Source organism: Equus quagga, chromosome 14 (assembly GCF_021613505.1).
Source record: "Equus quagga isolate Etosha38 chromosome 14, UCLA_HA_Equagga_1.0, whole genome shotgun sequence".
Lineage (NCBI taxonomy): Eukaryota > Metazoa > Chordata > Mammalia > Perissodactyla > Equidae > Equus > Equus quagga.
The window spans coordinates 20,421,469-20,447,843 of NC_060280.1; the positions used below are offsets into that span (position 1 = coordinate 20,421,469).

The 26,375-nt window shown below is 39.5% G+C and overlaps 1 protein-coding gene and 1 non-coding gene across 20 annotated transcripts in view; both read left to right on the forward strand.

Annotated features, from left to right (window-relative positions):
- Window positions 1-22,489, forward strand: part of STK33 (serine/threonine kinase 33) — a 129,805-nt gene extending 107,316 nt beyond the window's left edge. For 17 of the 19 annotated variants that reach the window (XM_046638541.1, XM_046638542.1, XM_046638540.1 and 14 more), the window contains 2 exons: window positions 8,448-8,651; window positions 21,659-22,489. In XM_046638541.1, the coding sequence (XP_046494497.1) occupies window positions 8,448-8,651; window positions 21,659-21,859 (405 nt within the window). In that variant the 3' untranslated portion in view covers window positions 21,860-22,489. The remainder of the gene's footprint in view (window positions 1-8,447; window positions 8,652-21,658) is intronic. The other 2 variants (XM_046638555.1, XM_046638554.1) reach the window with 1 other exon arrangement.
- Window positions 3,098-3,204, forward strand: LOC124225904 (U6 spliceosomal RNA). Its single transcript, XR_006885127.1, has one exon. It is a non-coding gene; the product is annotated as a U6 spliceosomal RNA (small nuclear RNA).
- Window positions 22,490-26,375: the final 3,886 nt, after the last annotated feature.

A 26,375-nucleotide genomic window follows, 5' to 3' on the forward strand; every position in this document is an offset into this window, starting at 1 on the left:
GGTCCTCTCCGAGATCTCCGGCAATCCCTAGTCCCACGGGGCGGGCAACGGCAGCTGGGAGATCTCCGTGCCCTCCGTGTCTCTCTCTGGGACCCTCCGGGCGCCCCGAGCACCAGGCTGGATCTCCCCGCCAATGGCGGGGAGAGACTCTCCCCGCGGGCTCAGGTGTGCAACTCCAAAGTTTCCCTCTGCGTTTAGGAGTAATTGCAGGGGGTTTAGGTAGGGTTCTGGTCACCTGTTTCCACCGTCGCTCCTCTGTTGTGTTCTCGCTCCTGCCCTAGACGTGCGTGGATCCTCTGGGGGCGTCCGTTGGAAGAAAGCCGCTTGCGGGTACCAGGCTGCCCGTCGGGGTCGGAGAGCCCTCACCTATTTCCACCTCCTCCCGGAGGAAAGTCCATCCGCCTTCCGATGTATAGTCGCGTGGGTGTCTCAGACGTCCTGAGATGCTGTCTGGATATCCTTTGTCAAGCGATAAGTGTCCAAATAATTGTAGACTCGAAGGGCGAGAGACAAAGAGGACTACTCACGGCGCCATCTTGGCTCTTCTCCTAGACAACAGATTTGTAAAGTAGGAAAGGATCAAGAAACATACAAAGAGTGGGACAAATTGAAATAAACTTAAGTGGTAGAAACAAATCCAAATGTAAAAAAATTACAAGTTAATGGGTTGAAATGCCTATTGAAAGACATTATTGGATTGAATTTTTAAAAATCTAGCTAAATGCTATTTACAAGAAGCACATTTGACTCTGACTTAAAAAGGACATGGAAAGAATTACTGCACATCTTTGTTTAGGCAGATGACTTTTGAAAAAGAATATATCATTGGAAATTGAGGGTCTTAAAATTGATTCCCTGAAAACCGTCCCTGCCCACACATCCCTTGGAAAGTCTTCACATGTAGCCAGGTGTATGCATACCCCAGTTTGGAGAATGTTGGTTTGGAATATGTTGAAGTTGTTTTTATTTTTCCAGCTTTATTGAGATATAATTGACATATAACATTATATAAAGTTAAGGTGTACAACATAATGATTTGATATATGTATACATTGCAAAATGATTACACAATAAGTTTTGTTAGTACACCCATCACCTCACATAGTTACAATTTTTCTTTTTCTTGTGATGGGAACTTTTAAGATCTACTCTTTTAGCAAGTTTCAAATATACAATATAGTATTGAAGGCTCAGCAACACCTCTAGCTAGAAATCTTGGCAGGCGATTGGAAATGCACTTCTGGAATAAGGGAAAGTTGCTAAATTTCTCGGGCTGTTTTTTCCTGAAGAATAGGAATACCAACACCAACCTTGTCTACTCACGTAGTTGCCATACTTGTGAAAAAATCACTGAGATGACTTTGTTAGGAAGAATTTGAGAGTGGCCCACAGTTGCTTACTTTAGTGGTTGCAATTACCTTGCTGTGCTGCTGTCTTGGACTCACTGAGACCCATTAGGGCATGTTTGGTGGTTTTTTTCGGTGCTATCAGTCCTTTGTGGGTATCGACAACTTACATTATATCGTTTTCTACTTGTAATTTACATTAATTATTAGTCATATAAAGGTAATAGTTGAGATTTCCCGTGGTAAATGGTTTAATGGTAAACAAAACAGGAAGAATAGCTTTCTCCTCCATTCCCTCCTTCCCTCTTCCTGAAGATAACCATTGTTGTCTCATGTATTCTTTCAAAAATGTTCTATGCATTTTTATGTGCATACTTTACACAAATGGGTTCATATTATGCAAACTGTTCTTTTTTATTTCCTATATCTTGGGAAGATTTCCTTATTTTTAAAAAAGCAGCATTATATCCCAAACTATGGATACACTGTTATTTTGTAAATAACTCCCCATGAATATGGAACATTTAAATTGTTTCAGATCTTTCCTATTACAAAGAGTGGTGCAACAATTGTTCTTGTAAATATATATTTGCATACTATGTCAGCATATCTATAGGATAAATTCTTAAAAGTGGAATTACTGGTCAGAGAGAATATGCATTACACATTTTGATAGGTTATTGCTAATTTTCCCTCCCATAAAAAAGCAAGTAAATGAGACAGCCTGTTTCCCCACACCCTTACCTACACAGAGTATTATCAGACTTAATTTTATGTCCATCTATTAGGTGAAAATTGGCATCTCATTGTTTTGATTTGGGTTTTATTAATTTTGTGAAGTTGAACATCCTTGTATATGTTTTTTTAATAAAGAGACATTCCATTTTTCTATTGAAAGCATTTTATTCCTAGGAACATTACAAAATGAAGAGTTTTAGCTACTTACAAAAAGTAGAAAATGATGACTATAAGCTAAAGACCAAGGATGTGTCCTTTTAGCTTTGCTGATTTTGTGTTTCATATCATCTCATCCCAGCTCATACATATCATTCATACATTCATTTAAAAAAATACTTATTATTTACAAAATCTTGATAGGCACTGTCCTTGAAAAGGCAAATTTTGTTAGATGGGGACATATATTTGGGTCCCCATTTGTGGGACCTGTCTGCTAAGATATTGAATTCAAATCTTAGTGTTTGACCAATACTTTTCCTCCACGAGTGTTCATTTTTTCAGATTTTCAAAAATAAAATAGTCTCAAGTATCTGTTGGTTAAACAAGTAGAAATTTATTAACCAAAAGATTGGATTTCTATTTGTGATAGCCTCAGATTATCAGCTTGTAACTGCTCCCTTCTTTCCTTCTCATCTAGTTGATGAGTTCAGTGTCTGACCCCCTGAATACAGCCAGTAAAGGGAGTTCAGAGGATAGTGTTCTGATGGTGGGGTGACACACTCTACACTGTCTGCCCTAACAATTCCACCTGTTTTTGTTTGGTTGGTTCATTTGTAATTTCTGTTGAACCTAGAAGGCTCATGCTATGTAGGCCTGGGCCACTTATTCATCGGTCAGTCCACGTGTTTGATGCAATACCTCCTCCAACTGCTAGCAAGCAAGAAGGGAGTAGTCTAGTAAGTTATTGGCTGGACTTTAGACAACAAGGAAAGTCTGGAATCAATAGCACCATTTGTACCCTGTTCAGTATCACAAGTGAATACAGGAAGCAGAGAGTTAAAAATTTCCAAATGGTGCTCGCTTTGGCAGCACATGTAGTAAAATTGGAATGATACAGAGAAGATTAGCATGTCCCCTGCGCAAAGATGACTTGCAAATGCATGAAGCATTCCATATTTTTAGGAAGTGAAGGACCTGTACTGAAAACTACAAGACATCACTGAAAGAAATTGATGACGACATAAAGAAATGGAAAGACATTCCATGCACATGGATTGGAAAAATAAATGTAGTTAAAATGTCTATACTACCTAATGCAATCTACAGATTCAGTGCAATCCCAATCAGAATCCCAATGACATTCTTCACAGAAATAGAACAAAGAATCCTAAAATTCATATGGAGCAACAAAAGACCCCGAATTGCTAAAGCAATCCTGAGAAAAAAGAACAAAGCTGGAGGCATCACAATCCCTGACTTCAAAACATACTACAAAACTACAGTAATCAAAACAGCATGGTACTGGTACAAAAACAGGCACACAGATCAATGGAATAGAATTGAAAGCCCAGAAATAAAACCACACATCTACAGACAGCTAATCTTTGACAAAGGAACTAAGAACACACAATTGAGAAAGGAAAGTCTCTTCAATAAATGGTGTTGGGAAAACTGGACAGCCACATGTAAAAGAATGAAAATAGACCATTCTCTTATGCCATACACAAAAATAAACTCAAAATAGTTCAAAGACTTGAAGGTAAGACCTGAAACCATAAAACTTCTGGGAGAAAATATAGGCAGTACACTCTTTGATGTTGGTCTTAGAACGATTTTTTCAAACACTATGTCTTCTCAGACAAGGGAAACAAAAGAAAAAATAAACAACTGGGACTTCGTCAGAGTAAAGAACTTCTACAAGGCAGGGAAAACCAGGATCGAAACAAAAAGACAACCCACCAACTGGGAAAAATATTTGCAAATCATATATCTGACAGGGGGTTAATCTCCATGATATATAAAGAACTCACACAACTCAACAACAAAAAATCAAACAAGCTGAACAAAAAGTCAAGCCGATCAAAAAATGGGCAGAGGATATAAACAGACATTTCTCCAAAGAAGATATACAGATGGCTGATAGGCACATGAAAAGATGCTCAACATCACTGATCATCAGGGAAATGCAAATCAAAACTACACTAAGATATCACCTTACACCCGTTAGAATGGCTTATAATCACCAAGGCAAAAAATAACAAATATAGGAGAGGTTGTAGAGAAAGGGAACCCTTGTACACTGCTGATGGGAATGCAAACTGGTGCAGCCACTATGGAAAACGGTATGGAGATTTCTCAAAAAACTAAAAATAGAAATACCATATGACCCAGCTACTCCACTACTGAGTATCTATCCAAAGAACTTGAAATCAATAATTCAAAGAGACTTATGCACCCCTATGTTCATTGCAGCACTGTTCACAATAGCCAAGACATAGAAGCAACCCAAATGCCCATTGACTGATGATTGGATAGAGAAGATATGGTATATATACACAATGGAATACTACTCAGCCATAGAAAATGACAAAATCGTCCCATTCGCAGCAACATGGATGGACCTTGAGGGTATTATGTTAAGCAAAATAAGCCAGACAGAGAAAGACAAACTGTATGATTTCACTCATATGTGGAAGATAAATAAGCACATGGACAAAGAGAACAGTTTAGTGGTTACCAGGGAGAAGGGGGGTGGAGGGTGGGCACAAAGGGTGAAGGGGTGCACCTATAGTGACTGACAAATACTGATGTACAATTGAAATTTCACAATGTTGTAAACTGTCCTAACCTCAATTAAAAAGAAAATGTCCAAATGGTGGAGTGTTTTTGAGGGGATAATGCTCCTATTCTAGATCCTTTGCTCTTCTCCACAATCTCTTGAGAAGAAATAGGGTCGTTTCTTTGACTACAAAGGCACTCTACTTTAGGCACGTAGGGTGTCAGTCACCAAGCTCTTGGGTGCATGTATATGTGAAGCGAGTGTTTGAAAGATTGCTAGAGATGCAGATTCAAGACAACACAGGCAGTCCTTGCTTTGCACAGTAGTGCAGGACCATAAAAATAACAATGCAGGTTGAAACTGTGCAGAGTGATCTTAATAATGAATGGAAAACATTATGATTTTTCCATGTTCTTTAAAACTTTTTGTTAAATATTAAAAACTTTCTAACTGTTGGTCATAAATATAGAGAATGAAACAAAAGTAAAACTGTTTTTTTAGTGTACCTTAAAACATTAGAAATAATAGAACTAAAGTGTCTTATACTTTTGTAAAAAACTTACCAAGATTAGGTTAGGGGCCGGCCTCGTGGCCGAGTGGTGAAGTTCGCGCGCTCTGCTTCGGCGGCCCAGGGTTTCCCCAGTTTGGATCCTGGGCGCGGACATGGCACCACTCATCAGGCCATGCTGAGGCAGCATCCCACATGCCACAACTAGAAGGACCCACAACTAAAAATACACAACTAGGTACCGGGGGGCTTTGGGAAGAAAAAGGAAAAATAAAATCTTAAAAAAAAAAAAGATTAAACAGTGCTCGCCTGCTTCTTCTTGTCGTATAAGTTACATTGCAGAGGGGAGCATCTCTTTTGTGCCTTGATGAGTTGTCATACTGTTTTCTAAGTTTGAATCAACTTCCACCATTTCATCCTTTGTGTTTTCAATGTCATGAAATATCTCAGAAAATTCTTTAAATGTCAAGTTTTTATGGGCGTCACTTTCTCTGGGGCATCTTCATCCTCTCTGTCACGGCCACGTTCCTCATTTTTGCTGCTAAGTTTGCCTTCACAAAGTTCCTTTGGTTGCATGTCTGGATTCTCCCAAATGGCGGCAGTGTCAGCATTCCCTTGGTGGCTATTCTTCTATTACTCCATTTACATTTGGTTCAGATTTCCCTTCCAGCATTATCACTTTTAGTTTCTTTGCTGCACTTTCATCTTTGTTGGCAAATTCCCCGGGAGACAAGGAGGCAACACAGCTGTATACTTTGCTGTCTGTGTGTGAAGTGAGTAACAGATGCACAGTGTCCAGTCACCAGCAGACTGAAAGAGGTGACAGGATTCACCTCTGACCATGGTGCACATCTGTAATTCACATGGTGACCTTGGACTGAAGAGCTCGCAGTGAAGTTTGAGCTTTATGCAGCTATAGTTAATGTACCATAGTGACTGAAATTTGAGCTGTGTTGTTGGGGAACTGATATTATTTAACTAAGTCACGCTGACTGAAATTCATACATATGAGGACTGTGCGAAGCAAGGACTGCCTAAATAAATGGGCTATCACGTGGTACTGATTGTATATGATTTCTGTACTAATGACAATGTTGTTGGATGTGCTGCTTGTACAGGGGGCTCACTATTTTTAAGGCTTTTTGGAGGTAACTTACCAGAATGTAAACGTTTAATTTGCTAAGCATGTTGGGCTAGATTATGCTGTGATAACCCCCAAATCTCAGTGCTCCTGATGCCGCCCGTCGCACATTGGCTACAAGGAGGGGAGAAGGCTCTGATTTACTTTGTCCTCACTGAGGGACTCAGGCTGAGGGAGGCTCCATCTCTATGCTTCTGTAGTTACTAATGCAGAAATTGGGAACATGATAAATTGCACCTTATCTCTTAAAATTTCCACCCAGAAGTGATGCATACCATTTCCAATCACATTTCATTGGCTAAAACAAGTCATATCATCATGTCTCCAAAGAGGTAGAGAATCAAAATACTACCATGTGCCTAAAAGAAAGAGGAAAGGTTAAGTGAGCAGCATTAGTGATTACTACCATATCCAAAGAGTTAGCTTGTGGGAAGTTTAATAGGGAAGGGCAGTGGAGGACTGGGATTACAGACAGAGATGTGTCAGCTTGTCTCCGCTAGTGAAAGAATCAAGTTGAGGCAAAGTTATGTGTATTAGCCATCCAGGAGCCTGGACACTGGGATTACATGAAAACTAGGTTTAAAGGTCAGGACGAGCCAGAGAGTTGTGTTGTAATAGAGTCTAGATGGATCATAGGGATCAAGCAGGGCTGTTGACAGAGCCCTGGAGATCAGAACTCGTTCAGATGAGAGCTCTAAGACTATCTACCATTCTAAACGATTTCAACTCTTTTATGGTCTCTGAGCCTCTGTCTGTACTTCATTTGAGTTTAAATTGACAACATCTTTGGAAGTTCTGGGATACTTGACAGAGATGACTCTCAAATTGAGCCTTGAAGGAAGTGAGGCCATGGGTTGGCAGAAGGCATGATAAGGGCATTCTGGGAGTGAATGGGTAAAGGGTGCATGAGTGCAACCAGTAGGATGTTATAAAAGTGGTAAGAATATAGACCTTCTTAAAACAGGGTGAAAGAGAAGAACCACAGGGAATTAATTGCATAATGATCCTCATTTAGTTATAACTATGCCAAACATAATGTTTGTCTATGTCTTTAACATAAAATTTAATATAATAAATTCTACAAATCCTTGACAGTGTACTCAGATGGCTGTACTTAAAGTGCCTGTCTTATAGTATTCTGTGTCACTGATGCTTAATGTGTCAATCCACCCACATACAAAATTAATTTAGAATCATTCCATAGCTGTGCCCACACCCAAACTTCCCATTTTAATCTGAATGAGATCCAAACTTCTTGTTCAAACTTTCTCTAATAGTCTGAGTTAGGAGCAAAAATATTTAAGGCATACCTGGTCTAGCAGGAGCCACTTGAGACTGCATTCGTGTATTTCTTGGCATTAAATGGAATATTATATTTCAGAAAAATATAGTTAATATAAAATGGTCAATTTTGGTATGGTATAGTCACATCTGGGATAAAGGCAGTACACTGAGTCAATTATAACCGAATGACCATATTTTATCTAAATCTTCCAGTCAACTATGGGCTTTCAAATCAAACATCTGTATTCTTGGACACAGCACTTGCCCAATAAACTGAATTTAGATTTTTTACCTAGACATTTTGATGTTATATAGGCTTGCCCTTAGCGCTGAACCCACTGGACTTTGGGCAACTTCTTTCATTCTTTCAGCTTCCCTGTTATTTTTCTAAGAACAGTGCTATAAGGGCGTCTTGATTCCAGGGTATTGCCCTGTCTAGTGTCCTTTGCATAAGCATGCTGCATTGTTCTTTTAAACTTGAATATTCCCCTCTAAACTGTGACATATTGTAAATGATATTAGTCAAGAGGTATGAGCCATGTCAGTACAGGGAGTGTGCTCCAAAGGGCGTCAGAAGTTTTGCTATTTGTTCAGCATTATAATTTTTCCATGTGACTTACTGAATTTGGGAGAATATATTACTAAATGATGTAAGAATCTTTTCAATTTCCTAAACTGTTTATAACACCAAAAATTCATTGTTAATATTAGGGCAACACACTTTCCTCGGCAAGACCAACCAATGTGTTAGAAATGATGAAGGAATGGAAAAATGACCCAGGAAGTGATGAGGAAAACATAAAAGATCAAAAGAACTGGTCTATTCAAAAAGAGTTGAAAGGTTACCAACCCAGCAGACCCGGTGGAAATGTCCAGGATGTCAATAGCACTTCAGATGAAGAGGAGGAAAAACAGGTAGGAAGAACCAACAAAACAAATAGGACGGACAGTTATTTCATTTCTCCATACTGTAAAATACCCTCACAATACTTGGAACATTGTTTTGCAACTCTGTCTTTTTTGTCGTTGGTCTGTAACAAAGGACCTGCGTGATGAAGGTGAAGTTCTTTCCTCCCCTGAGGTTATCCTGGTTTACCAGGGTGGCCTGCATGTTTGTTTTAAGATCCGTGATTGTATAGGGCAGAGGTCTGAAAACTTTTCCTGTAAAGGAAGAGATAGTAAATATTTTAGGCTTTGTGGGTCATAACAGCCTCTGTTACAACATCTCAGCTCTGATGTTGTAGCATAGAAATAGGCATAGACAACCAAGGAACGAGCGTGGCCCATCTTCCAGCAAAGATTTATTTGTAAAAACAGGTCATGTGCCAGGTTTGGCCCATGGGTCAAAATTAATAAATTTTGCTATACAATTTGGAATGGGTTTATGTATTACCTAGAAAAAGACATTACATTATCCAGTTATGTGTTTCCGATTTTATAACTAAAACTGTTTATATAGTTTTATTATTTTACCTTATTAGATCTTAATATAGTTTTATTCTTTTTGGTGAATAAAATTTAGTCCCATTTTGCTTAATCCTAGGTTGTGTTCTACTAACTGGATATCCTGACAATTTATCCAAACCCTTTTTCCTTTTGTTTCTGTTTGTGGAAAAGTTTTCTTTATGTTTGTGCTCTTTCTTGTCTTGAACTCTAACGAGCATATTTCAGCTCTTCTTTAATAATTGAGCACCCTGCCAGCTGGGGGCTGTGTTCCCTTCAGGGCAGCCCAGGATTCTTGGGAGGAGTTGCTCCTTCTCTGTGCTCTGAAGCCTAGAGGTAGGCAGAGTGGAGGGGACTGAGGGGGATCCTGAGCCTCCTCCAGGAAGGCGCAGCACTGCTGGCCCACGCCCTTCCGCGTAAGGCTCCTGGCAGAAACTTGCCGAAAGAGACCCATTAGAGTGACCTGCTGGTTGATTTTGATTTACTGGTGGGGAACTTCATCTACTTGATAGCAAATGTCTACGTAATAAGCTTAACATTTAATGATCCAGATATTTTGAAATATATTTTTACCATATTATGAATATAAGTTTATTGAATTCCCTTCATCCTCTCTAGTCTGTTAACAACTCTTGCAGTGCTTAGCAGCTGTGTGTATTTTATAGTCTTGTTAAATATAATATCCTAAAAGCTCATGTTTGCATTTCCTTATTGAACATAGTTTGAAGATTTTCCTATTAGCTGACTTGGCATTTTATATGCACACACACACATGTACACACTCATACATCTATGTTACACATATGCACACATGCATGTACATGTACTCACATATAGACAAACACAAATTGGAATTTGAGGTGCTTATGGATGCTAGAACTATACAAAGTGGGTTGAAATTTTAAGAATATAGATTTCTACTCATCAACCGGAAGAACTTTTCTGCAATCAGAGCTCACCTGCAGTGGAACAGGCTGGACTATGGATGGTAAACCCCACCTGCCACTCATTGGAAGTATACAAGCAGACTCAGAAAGCTACCTGCTATAAATGCTGTAACAGAAGTCCCTGCAGGGTGGGTGGGAGTTTGCCCAGGATGTCCTCTGAGGAGCTTTCCCATGCTTAGGTTTCGGCTGTGATATTGTGGAAGGGATACCTTACTTTATTTGGGAATTTTTCTGAAAAGTGTTACGGCTTAAAAGAAAGACTTCTTATACATTTAGAATATTAAGTTTTTTCATGGATTTTTATGAATAAATATGTGACTTTGTTAATTATATTGGAGTTGAGTTTGTATTAAAAAATTACTTCTTTTCTTTCAAATCTTCATTAACAATAAATAGTGGAGAATAAAGTTCTAAAATGATAACTGAAAATAGGGTTAGCCATTTACTTTGAGTCCACACAGGATTCATATAGTAATTAATATTCTTAAGAGTGAATTTTTAATTAAAACTATTCTATGAATATTGAAATATTTCCCATGGAGAAAAATTTATTTGTTAAAATTAGATTATATAGACCATTTAATGTGATAATATAAATAATTTACATCTACTAAATTAAGGAAATATGAATGATTCTTTTCCATTAAAACATTTGAAATTTGGCTTTAATTTAAATGGAAATCTGCCGGCAATTCCTGCTTCCCATTCCGTCATTGTTCTCTCTTCTGGAGAATCTCAAATCCATTTGAGCTCCTGTTCGTATTTCTCACAAGCCAGGGTGACCACACTTTTCAGGTAAGTGGCAGAGCTCTTGGAAAACTAGTAGAGAAAGTGAGGATTTGTTAAAAACAAAACCAAAAACACTTGAACTAAGCACTTTCCTCTTTCCCTGAGTAACTGTTTCTTAGTTCCAATGCCCTGGGCATTACGGAAAAATGCAGCCTGCATCTCCTCATTTTTCATGTTTGAACTAAGGTATCACACTTCACTTTTTCAAGTAGTTAGCATTTGGCAATGTCCTTTTATTTTTCTTTTCATTTCCAACTTTTAGTCTGTTTTAGGTAATCATGTTCTTTAAGGATAGAAATGTTCTCTCATTTGTATCTTTTGTTTCACAGGCTGAGCACATCTAGATAATGCTTCAATTCCAAATGTATTAATTTGGGTCCATTCATCTCTTATCCTGCCTTTATGCTATAATTGTCACATGTATTACATCTATGTAATTATAAACCCCATAAACAATGTTTTAATTTGTGCTTTAAACAGTTATATGTAAGAAATTAAGAGGAAACATTATTTTTTATATTTACCCAGATATTTACCATTTCTGATGCTCCTCTTTCCTTCTTGAAAACCCAAGTTTCCATCTGGTATCATTTCCCTTCTGGACTTCCTGATGAACTTCCCTTGCATTTCTCGTATGGCACGTCTGCTACTGATAAATTCTCTCAGTTTTCTTTTATCTAAAAATCTCTTTATTTTGTCTTAATTTTTGACGAATATTTTTTCCGTTTAGTGAATTCTGATTTGACAGATTTTTGTGGTCCACACTTTAAAGATGTTATTCTGCTACCTTCTGGCTTCCAGTTTCTCTGATAAGAAGTCATTCGTAAGTTGAAATGTTCTTTCCCTAAATAGAATGTGTCACTTTTCTCAGACCATTTTCAAGATTTTCCCTTTATCTTTGGTTTTTAGCAGTTTGACAATGATATTGCTAGGCAGGTTCTTCACATTTATCCTGCCTGAGTTTTGCTGAACTTCTTGAATCTGTAAATTTGTGTTTTTTACAATTTTGGGAAATTTTGTCATTATTTTTTTCTGACACTCTAACTACTCACGATAGACCATTTGATACTGTTCTATAGGTCCCTGAGGCTGTACTTATTTTTTCCAATACGTTCTTTAAATTGTATATATTCTATTGATTTGTCTTCCTGTTTACTCTTTCCTGTGTTTTCTCCATTTTCTTCTTAAACCTATCTGGTGAATGCTTAATTTCAGGTATTATATTTTATTCTAAAATTTACATTTGGTTCTTTTTTATTATTTCTGTTCTGCTACTGAGACCTCTTTTATTCATCAGAGAATGTTTTCCTTTACATCATTGATAATAGTTATGATAAATGCTTTAAAATCTTTGTTTGCTAATTCCAACATCTAGGTCATCTTATGGTCCATCTCTATTGATTGTTATTTCTGTTGAAATAGAATTGTATCCTGGACATTGGAAATGTTATATTGTGCCAACTCTGGATTCAACTATGTTCCTCCAAAAATGTTGATGTCTCTGTTTTAGCAGGCAATCAGGTTGGCTGCAAACTGAAAATTGTCTCTTAGCCAGCAATTCAAATCTTAGGTCTGTTCATTTATCTTCAGCTGGGCAGAACTCAGGATGTCCCTTCTCTGGCTGTGTCCTTTCCTGGATTCCCTCATTACTTTCTGGTGTCTGTGGTTGCTTTGAATTCTGTCCTCTAATTCTTTAGACCAGAGAGAGAAAATTGTAAAAGCATCATTGGGGGTGGGGGGAACAACACATTGCCACCAAAGTAGCAACATTTAACATATAAACAGAAATAATGGAATCCAGAAGACAATGGAATAACATTATTAAATGCTAAATGGAAAACCATACAAAACAAAAAACATGCCAACTTAGAATTCTATATCTAGTGATAATTTCCTTCAAAAATAAAGATAATAAAAATGTGTTTAAGTGTGTAAAGATGAGAGAATTTGTTTCAAACATTATCTTATTATAAGAAATACTAAAAGAAAATTTTCAAGGTAAAAAAAAATGATCCCAGATGTAAGTACTGAACTGCAGGAGAGTGTGAAGGGCATTGGCAAGAGTAAATATGTGAGTAATATATCAAAATATAAAATAATATTGACTGCTTAAAACAATAGAAATAATAATGAAACCTAAGCTTTCATCTCAATAAACTAGAAAAAGAAGAGCAAATTAGTCATCCTGCCAACAAAAATAGAAGGGAAGAAATGATTTTGAAAAAGAAGATACTGTGAATCACTTAATGCCAATAAATTGGAAATTTTATATGAAATGGTCAAATTTCTTTAAAAAACATCAAAACAGATACACAAAAATAGAAAATTAAATACTTTTATATTTATTTTTAAAATTGAATCTGTAATTAAGAACTTTCAAATAAGGAAAACTCCCATCCCAGATGATTTCACTGGTTAATTCTTCCAAATATTTAAGGAAGAAGGAAAAGAAAGCTTGTTACACAAACTTTTGAGAATATTTCCCAACTCATTTATAAAACAAGCATAGCATTAATACCAAAACATGACAGGGATGTTACAAAAAAAGAAAATTACTAGCCAATATCTCTCATAAATATAGACACAAAAATCCAAAACTCGATATTACCCAGCTCATCCAGAAATATGTAAAAAATATAATGCGTCATGATCAAGTGTACAGTGTGTTCCAGGAATGTAAGTTTAGATTAACATCCCCAAATCAACAAATATAATTCACTATGTTAATAAGTAAAGGAGAAGAGCCATATTATCTCAATAATTTTGAAAAGAACATTTGATAAAATTCAACACTCAAACATGAGAAAAACCCTCAGCAGACTAGGAACAGATGGGAACTTCTTTTACATATGGAGATTTTTTACCAAAAAAAACAAAACCCCACAAAAACCCTCTAAAGCTACTATCATTCTTAATGGTGAAATATTGAATACTTTCCCACTGAAGATAGGAAAAAGGTAAGGATGTCCTTTCTACTTATGTTTAACATTGTACTAGAGGTCTTAGCCAATTCAACAAGGCAAGTAAAAGAAATAAAATTATATAGATTGGAAAGAAAAAATAAGACTGTCCCTACTTGCAGATGACATAATAGTGTACATAGAAAATCCCAAGGAATATATAAAAAAAGTGAAATAAACAGGTTGCAGATTGCACAATCTGTATACAAAAATCAATTGTATTTTTATATCTAGCAGTGAACAGTTGGAAATTGAAATGTTAAAATACCATTAAAATATCACAAAATATAAATAGTGATAAATCTAGCAAGATATGTGAGAAATATGTATACCAAACCCCACAACATATTACTGAGTGAAATTGAAGAAGACTGAAATATGTGGAGAGATGTACCATGTTCATGGATTGGAAGATTTGATAGTTAATATGTCAGTTCTCCCCAAATTGATCTATAATTTTAAAGCAATCCCAATTGAAATCTAGGGCTTCTGCTTTTCTGTTAGAAATTGACAAGATGATTTTAAAATTTTCTTGGAAATACATAAGTCCTAGAACAGCCAGAATAACCTGAAAAAGAGCAAAGTTGGAGAACTTATATGACCTGATTTCAACACTTACTATATTGCTACAGTAATCAACACTGTGTGATGTGGGTGTAAGAATAGACAAATAGATCAGTGAAACAAAATTGACAGTCTAGAAATAGTCCCATACGTATGTAGTCAATTGATTTTTGACAGAAATTTCAAAGCCATGGGGAAAGGATAGATTTTTCAATATGTGGTGCTGGAATAATACTTAACTTTGACCTCCTAGCTTACACTGCACAAAAATTAGTTTAAAATAGGTAATATACCTAAATCTAAAAGCTAAACTATAAAGCTCCTAGAAGAAAATATAGGAGAATATATTCCAACCAGAGAGTAGTCAAAGATTTCTTAGAACACAGGAAACACTTTAAAATGGACTTCATTGAAAGTAAACACATTTGCTCTTCTAAAGCATATTAGAAAAGGAATCAGCAAACCATGGTCAGGGAGAAAATATTTGCAACAAATATGTGTGACAAAGGACTTGTATCCAGAATATAGAGACAGTTCCTGCAACTCAATAAGGCAACTCAATTTTAAAAATAGGCATAAAACTTGAACAGACACTTCAGAGAGGAAGATATACAAGTAATCAATAAGCATATGAAAAAATGTGCAGTCATTAGTCATCAGGAAAATGCAAATGATATCAGGAAAAGCCACAAAGTTTTATCACTACACTTTTTCTGAAATGGCCAAAATTTAAAAAGACTGGCAAGTCCAAGTTTTAGCAAATATTGGAGCAACTAGAATTTTCCTACATTGCTGGTGGGAATGCAAAATAGCACAATTCCTCTGGAAAACGGTAGTTCCCCCTTATCCGTGGGGGATATGTTCCAAGAGCCCCAGTAGATGCCTGAAACTGCAGATGGTACCAAATCCTATATATGTTCTATTTTTTTCCTATACATACATACTTATGATAAAGTTTAATTTCTAAATTAGGCGTAGTAAGAAATTAACAAGAAAACTAATAATAAAATAGAACAACTATAACAATATACTGTAATAAAAGTTATGTCGATATAATCTCTCTCTCTCTCAAAATATCTTATTACACTGTCCTCACCCTTCTTCTTGTGATGATGTGAGATGGTAAAATGCCTACGTCATGAGATAAAGTGAGGTGAAGGATGTAGGCATTGTGACGTAGCGTTTGGCTACTATTGACCTTCTGACAGTACGTCAGGAGGAGGATCATCTGCTTCCACAGTGGGGATTGACCGCAGGTAACTGAAACCATGGAAAGTGAAACTGCAGATAAGGGGGGGCTACTGTACAGTTGGGCAGTTACTTATAAAGTTGAGCATTTACTTACTATTTACCCAGCAATCCCAGATGTAAGTTGAAAAAAGGATTTGTAGAATATGTTTACAGCAGCTTAACATATAAAGAACCCCAAACTGGAAACAGCCCAAACATTGGTTGATAGAAGAATGGATAAACGAATTGTGGTACATCCATACAATGGAATACTACTTGGCAATAAAAAGGAAAGAGCTACTAATACATGGATGAATCTCAAAAACGTGTATCGCAGCACCATGAGAATCTACAGCTATCTCAATAAAAATTTCAATTAAAAAAACATGTTAAGCAAAAGAAATCAGACACAAAAGAGAACATACTGTATATTATTTCATTTATAGGAAGTGTCAGAAAAAGCAAAAGTAATTTGTGTTGAAAAATATCAGAACACTTGTAGCCCCAGGATGGGAGGGAGCTGACTGGGCTGTGGCATGAGGGAACTTTCTGGGGAACAGTTCCATTTCTTGACTGGGGCATTGGTTATACAGGGCTATGCATTGTCAAAACTCATCAAACTGCACACTTGAGATTTGTACGTTCTACTGTATATGAATTATACTTTAATTAAAAAGAAAAGAGAGATATTTACATATTTCTCTAATTTTAAAATTAGGTTTTATTTTCATTAACTCCATACAAGGCCCAGTTCTTTCTGTGGGTAGTCTTATAAAAGAAATCTGTATACTTGGAAGTCAATTTCTCTTCTTCCCTTTGCTTTTCTTTCCCTTCCATTTTCCTTCTGAAAACCACAGGAATGTGAGAAAAAGTGGGTGGCCATTGTGAGCAGAACTATAGCTGAAAACTTGTATCAGAATGTTCTGTCAGTTGGACCTTGTGCAGGCCTATAATTTGAATGTGTGACTCTAGAAATGGTTGCTATGGTGATAAACCACTTTACTTAAATAGCATGTATTTTACTCAAAATTCAGAGAAATGCTAACAGTTTCTAGTAATCATGCCCTGGTATTAACTGGCAGGGATATGCCTAGAGCTCACAAGTTTTGCATCCATTATCACCAGATGAGTTCATCAGGTTAAAGTTATGCCAGGGAATAATGAAATATGTATATTTAGCCCAATTTTCTTCTTACGTATCTCCCCTTGCACACATGGAGCCCCCTTTTCAAGATTAATATTATGAGCTGGAGAAATCAGGCCAAGGGTGCTGAATTACTGCCAAAAGACGGAACTGGAGGGAACCTCCTAAGGTCGTCCTTTCCATCATTCTGCCTCCAGTAGGCCTGATTATTCTCCAACAGTCCCAAATGGTAAGAATCTGTCAAAGATGAGGAACAATTGAAATGCTGCTTGGGGCAGCGGCCTTTGTAACCCTCCTGACGGCAGCCCTCAGATGCTGTCTAGCTCCACGGTGCTGAAGTCTTCCCCCTTCTTTATTTTGTAGATTGTGGTTATATATATATACCCTTTTATTCTCTATGTTTTTAGACTGAAGAGCTCTCTTATAAAGAAACCTCCACCCCTTAATCATATTAGTAGCCTGTCTTTCAACTTTCTCTGGCCCCTTTATATCTATTCAAGCTGGTTGCAGTATTTCAGATATGAATTCTTCATGATTTATATAAGTATAGAGGAATTTTTTTCTTTGATTTCTAATATGCTTTCTGATGATAGCCAGATTTTCTTGGCCACTGCGCAATGGTACATTACACCAGTATCTTCAGAGAAGAGTCTACAATGATTTTTTGGTCCTTTCTTGGATTGATAATGATGGCCAACAGTCTCATAATGATCATTTAGACTCTCCCCCTAGAACTGAATATTGAAGTTCCTCTCTCATCTTCTCCCTCTTTGTACGGTCTTATGGGAGCTCATCACCTTCTATTTGCCTTTTAGGACCTGGAAGATCTCAATAACTCCTATAGCCTTGGCAATTTCACTTTTCATTTCTCTGTCCTGTTACTTACAAAACTATAAAATTGCGTCAGTGACGGCATAGATCCCTGAGGAATCCTTCTAACTAGGAGAGAAGAAAAAGAGAAAGCTACGCTTTGGATAATCTATAACCTGCAAAAGAAATCTCTGAAAAATTAGGATTTGTTCACGTGCCCAGAGAGACAAATTCCCAGAAGATGGAATTTGCAGTGGCTCTTTATATTCCAAGGAGATGAGAGGCTTGGCTCTTGGTGAAGAAAGCTACAGCTTGGCCTTCTGAAGGGCACCGTGAGGGCCACCCTGCATCTGTGTTTTGTGAGCATCAGAGAACAGTTTCAATGAGGGGATATTCAAAAGGGGAGATTTGGTCTTTAGGAAAGCTCTTAGGATTCTGATCCCTAAACAATGGCATCCTGAACTTAATGCAATTGCAAATTAGCAGAGAGCAATGGTAAAGTACACACACACAATATTTTACAAGGTATGCCTGTATACACAGAAGCTTCTAAGCATTTGCAGTAAACGTTTGCATAATGCTAAGTAAATTTCCATTGATGTTACCAGGGAAAGGAACAAATATTGTGATTTGTTTCAGTGTAGCCCAGTTTAGGCCAATTTTGGGGCTCAATTAAAATATGGTTGACTATATTAGTTTTAATATGTATTAAATACCAAGTTGAAAAAGAGATAAGAAAACAGGCACTCATATGTCGCTAGTAAGAGTATAAGTTGGCACCCTTGCAGTGGAAGGCAACATGGAAGTATCTTTCAAAATTACAGATCAATATACCTTTCGACCTAGGAGTTCCACTTCTAAAATATATATCCTGTAGATATACTTACACATGTGCAAAATGACACAAGCACAAAATTATTCACAGCAGCATCATTAGCAGTAGTAAAAGATTGGAAACAACTTGAATGTCCATTATCAAGGGACTGGCTCAGTAAATCATGGCACATTCAAACAAGAGAATACTGCGTAGCCAGAAAGAAGAATGAGAACTCGTTGTGTATTGACATGGAATAATCTTCAAGATACTTGCTAGTTGAAAAAAATCCAGGTGTAAAAGAATGTTTTCACTGGGCCACGATTTGTGTGAAAAAGGGAGAAGAAAGCATGTTGATGTGTGGATTAGATTGAACCATGTGAAATTGCCATTATTAGGCTGTTTTTGACCTGCAAAAATGGCAACCAATTCTGTTTGATTCCACCTGATGTTTGCTTGAAAATACATAAAATCTCTGGAAATTTGTACTGTGATAACATTGGTTGTCTTTGAAGGAGGCAGAGCTGAGTTAACTAGGAGGCAGGGAGGAGATTTTGCACACTGAATATTAAGTCATGGAGATATAACAACTACTTAAAAAATAAATCACTAAAATTATATAGAAATAAATAAACAAGTGTGGCTGAGGAATATCGTTTTCTCATCTTGCTCTAGAATGAAACTGAGAAATCCCATGTTTCTACACTGAAGCAACCAAACATTTGGTTTAGTTTCCTTTTTCCTTCCACTTTGCCAGAAAATTCTGAGAATTATCGTTAAGTATCTTATTCAAGAAGAAAATTCCAGAGACTCAAGTGTTTTTGGAAAAAAAGAAAAAATATCTACATCACTAATGCTGCCCATAGAGAATGTTTCTGAGTATTTCCTCTTGGTGACTGCAACTTCGGAGTCCACGTTAATGACTTCAGTACCTTAATTAACAAATGGAACAGTGAAGAAGAATGGAAACATTAAACCAGATATGAATATGAACACATTAAAAAGAGAATGACTCATTCCTGAGTCTCTGTTCCCAGTCTACAGAATGTCAGTTGTAGTGGACGTGTTGCAAAACGTCTCCTCAGCTACTTGGATGATAACTCAAGAGGTGGAAATGTCAAAAGAGAGGGTTACACTTAGATTCACCTTTAATAGGATTTGTATGCCAAATGAATTAAATTTTTATGAATTGAAATTTCCAAGACAGATCTCACGTCTTTGGGACCAGTACTGTACTAAACAAGGCAGCATATCTCCAGCCAGATACTAGAGCATCGGCGGTGTGGTGCGTCACCCTAGTGCTGGACGTGAGGCGTTTTCACTGAGACGATACAAACTATAATACTGAATGCTAACACATTTTAAGTATTCTCTGTTTCTTGAAAGAATAAACAGAGAAGCAGCCCAGAAGTTTTCTTGGGAAAAAAATCTATAGAGAAAGGACTTTTTTTTTTTTTTCAAAGATTTTATTTTTTCCTTTTTCTCCCCAAAGCCCCTCCGGTACATAGTTATATATTCTTCGTTGTGGATCCTTCTAGTTGTGGCATGTGGGACGCTGCCTCAGCATGGTTTGATGAGCAGTGCCATGTCTGCGCCCAGGATTCGAACCAACAAAACACTGGGCCGCCTGCAGCGGAGAGCGCGAACTTAACCACTCGGCCACGGGGCCAGCCCCAGAGAAAGGACTTTTTTACATTTCCAAATTGATACAGATTAATTTTTCAGTGCACAAAATTACCAGCTCAAGCATTAGCATCCACTGTTATAAAGTTATATATCAGTGATGTTCTGAAGACACACATATTTAAGGGCTGTCTACAGTAAGCAAACATCAGGCAAATTTTCTCTTTCTTGAAATACAGCTACCAAAAATCGTAAGTGACCTGAAGTTTTGCTGCAGCCTGGGGAGGTCATTTATTCATTGAACAGATATATATTAAGTGCCTCCTACTGCATATAAAACATGGTCACTCGTATCACAAGAGCCGGAGTGGACAAAGAAACACCAAGTTTATTTGTTTCGTGTTACATGGGATCTTTTCACATCATTTGAAAATTGTTGACCAGATTGTTATCTCATATGTACACTAACTTTCAGTTAACCAGAGTGTTAAACGTATGAGCCCTTCCCAGATCATTCTGGGAATGAGAGCGTGCTGTATGTATTCCCCCATCCTGCTTGTTTCAGTCTCCTGAGATGTTCTCTGCGCTTTTAGAACTCTATGCTCAGCTTCATTTAGTGAGAAGTAATCACTTTTAAAATGGGTCTAGGGTCAGAATGGACTCTGCTTCCCTCATGACAGCAGAGACTCGTTACTGTGGAGTGAGGTGACCTGAGAAAATACAGTTGTGTATTAAAATCCCTTCTACTGGTTTCGTATCCTTTTTTTTCTTTGTGAGGAAGATTGGCCCTGAGCTAACATCTGTGCCAATCTTCCTCTGTTTTATGTGGGACGCCGCCACAGCATGGCTTGACAAGTGGTGCTGGGTCTGTGCCTGGGATCCGAACCTGCAAACCCCGGGCCGCCACAGCGGAACACGCGAATGTAACCGTTACACCATCAGACCAGCCCCTACTGGTTTTGTGCTTTACAGCTCATGAAGTGCTTTCACGGCCACCACCTTAGTTCATTCTCATAATAAAGCCATGTGGTAAATCTGCAAATACTGTTTTCCCCATTTAACAGTGAGGCATCAAGACTCAAAGAGGCCTGCAGACCTGCCCGAGTGGTGTGACTGGTGTCAGGAGGCAACCCCTAGATTCAGTGCAGAGAATGGCGGGAAGGTGAGGGGTGTGCCGTACGCAGCAACTTTATGCCGGGTTAGAAAGAACAGTCCTGATGTGCTTGTCAGGGTGTCCATACCAATATCAAAGCTTGTCTAGAAGTCTGCACAGAGGCTGTGAGTGCAGTTACGTCCAGGTGGACTTCCCTATGCAAATGTGACCAGACATTTACTTTCATTTTGCTTGGCAGAGGATTTGAAATTGTGCCTGTAGTTTCCTCTATGCCAAACACTAAACAATTCAGTTTTCTTGAAGGTGCCAAAGGAACTTTCTTTGGTGTTCAATAACAATTTCACAATGTGATTAGATTCTCTCTCACGTCTGGAGAGGGCTCCAACTTGCGGATCCTGGGCAACTTTGTAGTCCCTTCTTCTTTGCGTTAATGTACATTGCCTTGTGTTTGAAAATTAACCCAGACGTTTTGTTTTATTTCTAGTCCACTGCATCTCCTGTGACCTGTAAGAAGGGAAATATGGACAACTTGGATGTGAGCAATTTAAGTTACACATGTAGCAGACTCCTTCCAGGTGGACTCAAGGGAGAACCAGAGAAACAACCTGTGACTTCAAGCCAAGGAACAGCAACCAAAGGCGCTGCCAAATCCACTGCCCTGCCTAGAACCAAGAAGAAACTCTGAGGTCCCCTCTAACGCTGCGTAGTACAACGCTGAATAGTAAAGCAGAGCTGCTCTTTCTAGTGCTAAAGTGAGGGGATAGGAGGGGAACAGGACAGTACCGTGCCGAGCTCTCAGCCTTTTCTGTCCTGAGCCCTGCCATGTGTTTGCACCAGTTTTCGGTTGAAGCCAGTTATCTCCAAAGCAGCCTGTTGCTAAAGGACAGCCGCCAACAGGCTTGACCGCGGGCTGCGGCTGAAATCGGCTCGAGACGTTTCCGAGAGCTGTTTGAGAGGAGCACATGCCCTCAGAGCAAGGCCGTGGGCATCCTTGCTCGGTTTTACTTCAGATTCTTATATTCAGGCACAATTATTTGTAGGGGAAAATGAGAGCCACGTGTGGTAACGGAGGTCCCAAATAATTATGTGCACTTTGCGCTAGAAGGCTCTGTCAGAAAATTATTAATAAACTTGTCGTAGGTGTAACAGCAGAAGTGCCTCAGCCATTCACGTGTGTTCTTGTGATTGTAGGTTGCTGTAGATTCTTTAAGACAGCTTATTTTAAACCTAGAAAAACAGGAGATTTTGTAACTGCTTGCCATTAACTTGCTGCTAAATTCCCAATGTATTGATTAAATCAATAAAAAGCAGATGTTACCCATGCACGGTAATTTTTATGTTAACAAGAGGTGACTATAATGAGGTCCTCTAAGCCCTTATGCAAATTATGAGCTTGGTCTGCTGCTGGAAGGCAGGCACGTCTTTGGGAAGGGCGTGATTTGGATACGGGGAAAATACTGCCTTACTCTTAGTATTGTAGGTATCTCCTTCCACCTGGGCATGTAATTTTGCCCTTCGAAGTCAAACGGGGTGAACAGATCCTTCGCTTGGCCTTCCAAAAGAATTCTAAAGAAACAATTTGCATTGGCTTTTACCTTTCTGAAGTGGTAACCTAGTTTCATTCTACTCCCCCATGGGATTGTCACTTACGCCTCCAAGATGACCCGCACCTGGCCAGCTGAGCATGTGCCCTTTGCATGTAAATCCACTCTGTGGCTACAGGTAGTAGATGTGCTTCTTGGGATTAATTTGGAAGACGCTGTTGTGCCTCTGAGCAGGTCAAAGACAGCGCTGACTTGTGTTGCCCCTGGCTGAGTAGTTCTGCGCTCAATTTCTTTGCGCCTTCGGTGTGCTTCCCCTGGGGGAGTCTGCCAGCCATAGCGTGTCTAGTTTAAATTGTCTGGACTTAATTTTAAAACTGGAGTTGATGTAGCTTCTTCAAGGTCTTTCTCCCTTCCTGATTATTACTTCCAGTCCTATCAGGAGCCTGTAAACCATCTCCGGAGCTTTAAGCTTCTCTCCAGTCTTTGAGGAGCAGATTCTGGGCACCTGCTGAGAAGCTGGGCCTCAGTAGCTAAGGGGAGATTTCCCTTCCTAGTGGAGCTCCTGGAGACAAAGGCGAGAGCTGGCTTTGGTCTCCTTGCAAAAAAGCCAGCCGAGACACTGGCTTTGATTGTGTCCATCCCTTGGGCCTGAAAATGGAGTATTCGCTCTGTTCAAAATGCTCTTACTTTCCTAGTAAGACTGTCTTCTGTATCATGTGTTGGAGAACTCTGTTGTTAAGTTGAATACTATCCAAATTTCTCCCCACATTTATCTTTGGTCTTAAATTAGCGATTCTGCTGAGTCAGCTTGAGCGAAGGTCCAGGACTAAGCACGAGCTGGAAGATGAAGTCACTTTATAGCTTTTCAGTGTGTCTGCCCCTCTTGCCACCACAGTACCAGGCCAGGCCAACCATCCTCCACACCACAAGGTGCGTGCGGCTTGCTCTTCTCCACCCACACCTTCATTTCGTTTATGTAGAATCATTTTGATAGATGCAGCTCACTCTTTCTAAAGGGAACTCTCCTGTTATTTTTATTTGTTATTTGTTTGTATGGAGCACACTTGGGCCAGGCCGTGTCTGAGCTGTGTCCCAGCTCTTGTGCCTCTTTAATATCTGGCACCATATGGCCTTGCCTTCTCCGTTTGCCTTCATGGCTGTGCAAAAAGTAGCTCTTGGTGTTTCAGACCGGTTTTTAGTGACTGAGAAGCTAACTCGAAGCCCCGATGACAATCACTGACACGTCCTCTGCCCTGCAGCATGGAGGCCTGGGCTTTGCTGTGACCCAGAGGGACACACTCTGTCTGGGACAGTGCAGAGCAGGTGTAATTTCCAAGGAATCCAAGTGCTGATCAACACTGCAACTTGGATAACAGACAAGTCAAGGCAGGAGGAATGTGACAAGAGAGACAAATGCAGGCTTGGGGCTGGGGAGAACAGAAGATGACATCAGAGAAGAGAGGAAAATGGGTTGGGACTCGGGGGAGCAAAAAGAAAACAAAGTATAATTAATAAAAAACACTGACTGGATGACCACACGTGGTTCTGCTAACCCGGAAGCAGAATCAGAAGAGGGGCGCTGCTCCGAGCCGTCGTTCCAGTACGTCGGAGGTAGCACTGGCCGCTCCTGAGCCATACACAAGCAACCCAGACAAGACGTGGGCTGAAGAAACAAAGACCCGGGAAATGGAAGCTGAGAGAGGCTGTGATTTTGAGAGTTGGCCACAGAATAGTCCTTACATTTTGAGTAGGAATGTTATGTGGTGTTGGGAGGGGAAAGGAGAAAAAAATGAAAACATTTTGTGCTTATCATTGAAATGCTTTGTTTAAATAATTCTATTTGACTCTAAAATGTAAGTTCCCGGTTAGACAGATCAAAAGCAGCCAGTCTTGAAAATGAAGCTTTTTAAATTCCAGCCCTGCTGTTGGAATAGAATGAAGGCTTTGTTCAAACATGCATTCCCAGCAGTAAGCAGGGCTTTGAAATTGGCCAGGCAAGTTGTGTCCTATAATAGCTGCGCTTGGCTGGAGACCAAGAAGCTGTGGCCTCTGGGAAATGACCCTGGGCCGGATATTTTCCATCTGCCCCTCCAGATTATACCACTCTGCCCTGCTCTGCCCTCTCAGCCCAGAAAGGCTCATCTTTAGGGACTGTATTAGCAGGTTCTCGTGGCCTCTGGATCTGTTGGGATTCTGTCAGCAGGAAGCACCAGCAGGCAGTCAGAGGGTGGGAGAGCGAGGTCCCGTCATTGATTCCCCCAGCACCTTCCGTGCTGAGCTGTGGGAATTCTCTGCACTCTCCTTCCACAGGCGGCCCTCCCTCACAGCTGTGTTCCTTGCCCCCTTAGTCAAGACCAGAAGCTCTTGCCCTGGGGCTCAGTGTCTTCCTTTGTGGTTTCCCTACACTCTCTCAGTACCTTTGTAAATAGCCTCTTCATTAAACTCTCAGCTACTCTGTTTGAGTGTCTGTCTTCTCCTGGGACCCAGAGTGACCCAGACCCTTTCCTCATCAGTTCTGCATGGTTCCTGACCTGGGGAAGTTTGGTCTGTGGTTGCCAAGCTCCTACCAAATCACAGCCAAGTGAAGAGCTGAAAACCTAAGTGAGTTCTTCCTGAAACAGACGGATGCACCTGGGTGGTCACTAGGGGTCTGGGGGAGGGGTTGGGGGGGTGACAGATGAGATGTCCCTGGGGTTGGAACCTAGACCAAGCAAGATCAGTGAATCTGAAATTATCTAGACCCAGAAGTTTTGCATTTAGGTCTTAAATTCCAACCCTGGCCTTTGGGAGCCGAAAGGAAGCCACACTTGACTTGGTACCAGCTGAGAGGACTCGGGCCTGGGCTGGGAGCCACCCTGCTGGCTCCGGCTGTGGACTTGCAGGCTCGCAGAGACTTCCAGGGACCTACGACGCCAGGAGGCACAGGCAACCTGAAGACAAGACATCTCCCTGGGCTTTGCGTCTGTTTCATCTCTACAAGCACTGAAATCACTTTACAAAGCATTTTTAAGTAAAATTTCCACTATTCAAAGGTCTCACATGGCTCGATTTTACTCGTCAGGATCCTGTATTTTTCTGAGTGAGCTGGCTTAGAATTGATTTTGATTTCCGTTCAGTACATTGTTATCACTTAATTCGCATTGGTGAGCCAATTTTCTCTGCCTTTGTTCTTCAAAGGAAGGCCATGTTCCGTGTCGGTCCTGCGTTTTTGTGGCTGCCTTCCTCAGTTGCTGGTATCAACAACTCAACTCTGTTCACTCTCTGTCAGTTCTCCACGTTTCCCTAAATTAGCTGGAGTGGCACTCAGCAGGAGGGATGGGGGTTCCCACCACTGCCCCAGTGGCCTCGCTTCAAGCAGCAACACACAAGTGACAGTGGAACTTTGGGAAGATTAATGGAGCCATTGCAGTGTCACACTGGCCCTCATAGAGACTTCCCCTTTCCGTTGCCTGGTGCTATCCCAGCCATCTTAGCTGGACCCAGTGGACACAGGATGAAGATCTAGTGGTTCCTGACGTGGCCCAGAGGACAGGGCCACAGAGGCAGTGCAGCCCCCTCCCCCCAGTAGAGACTTCTCCTAACTGGATTCTGCAGCATCTTCGCACCACACATATCCTGGGCATTGATCCAGAAGTTACATAAATCTCCCTGTCCTTG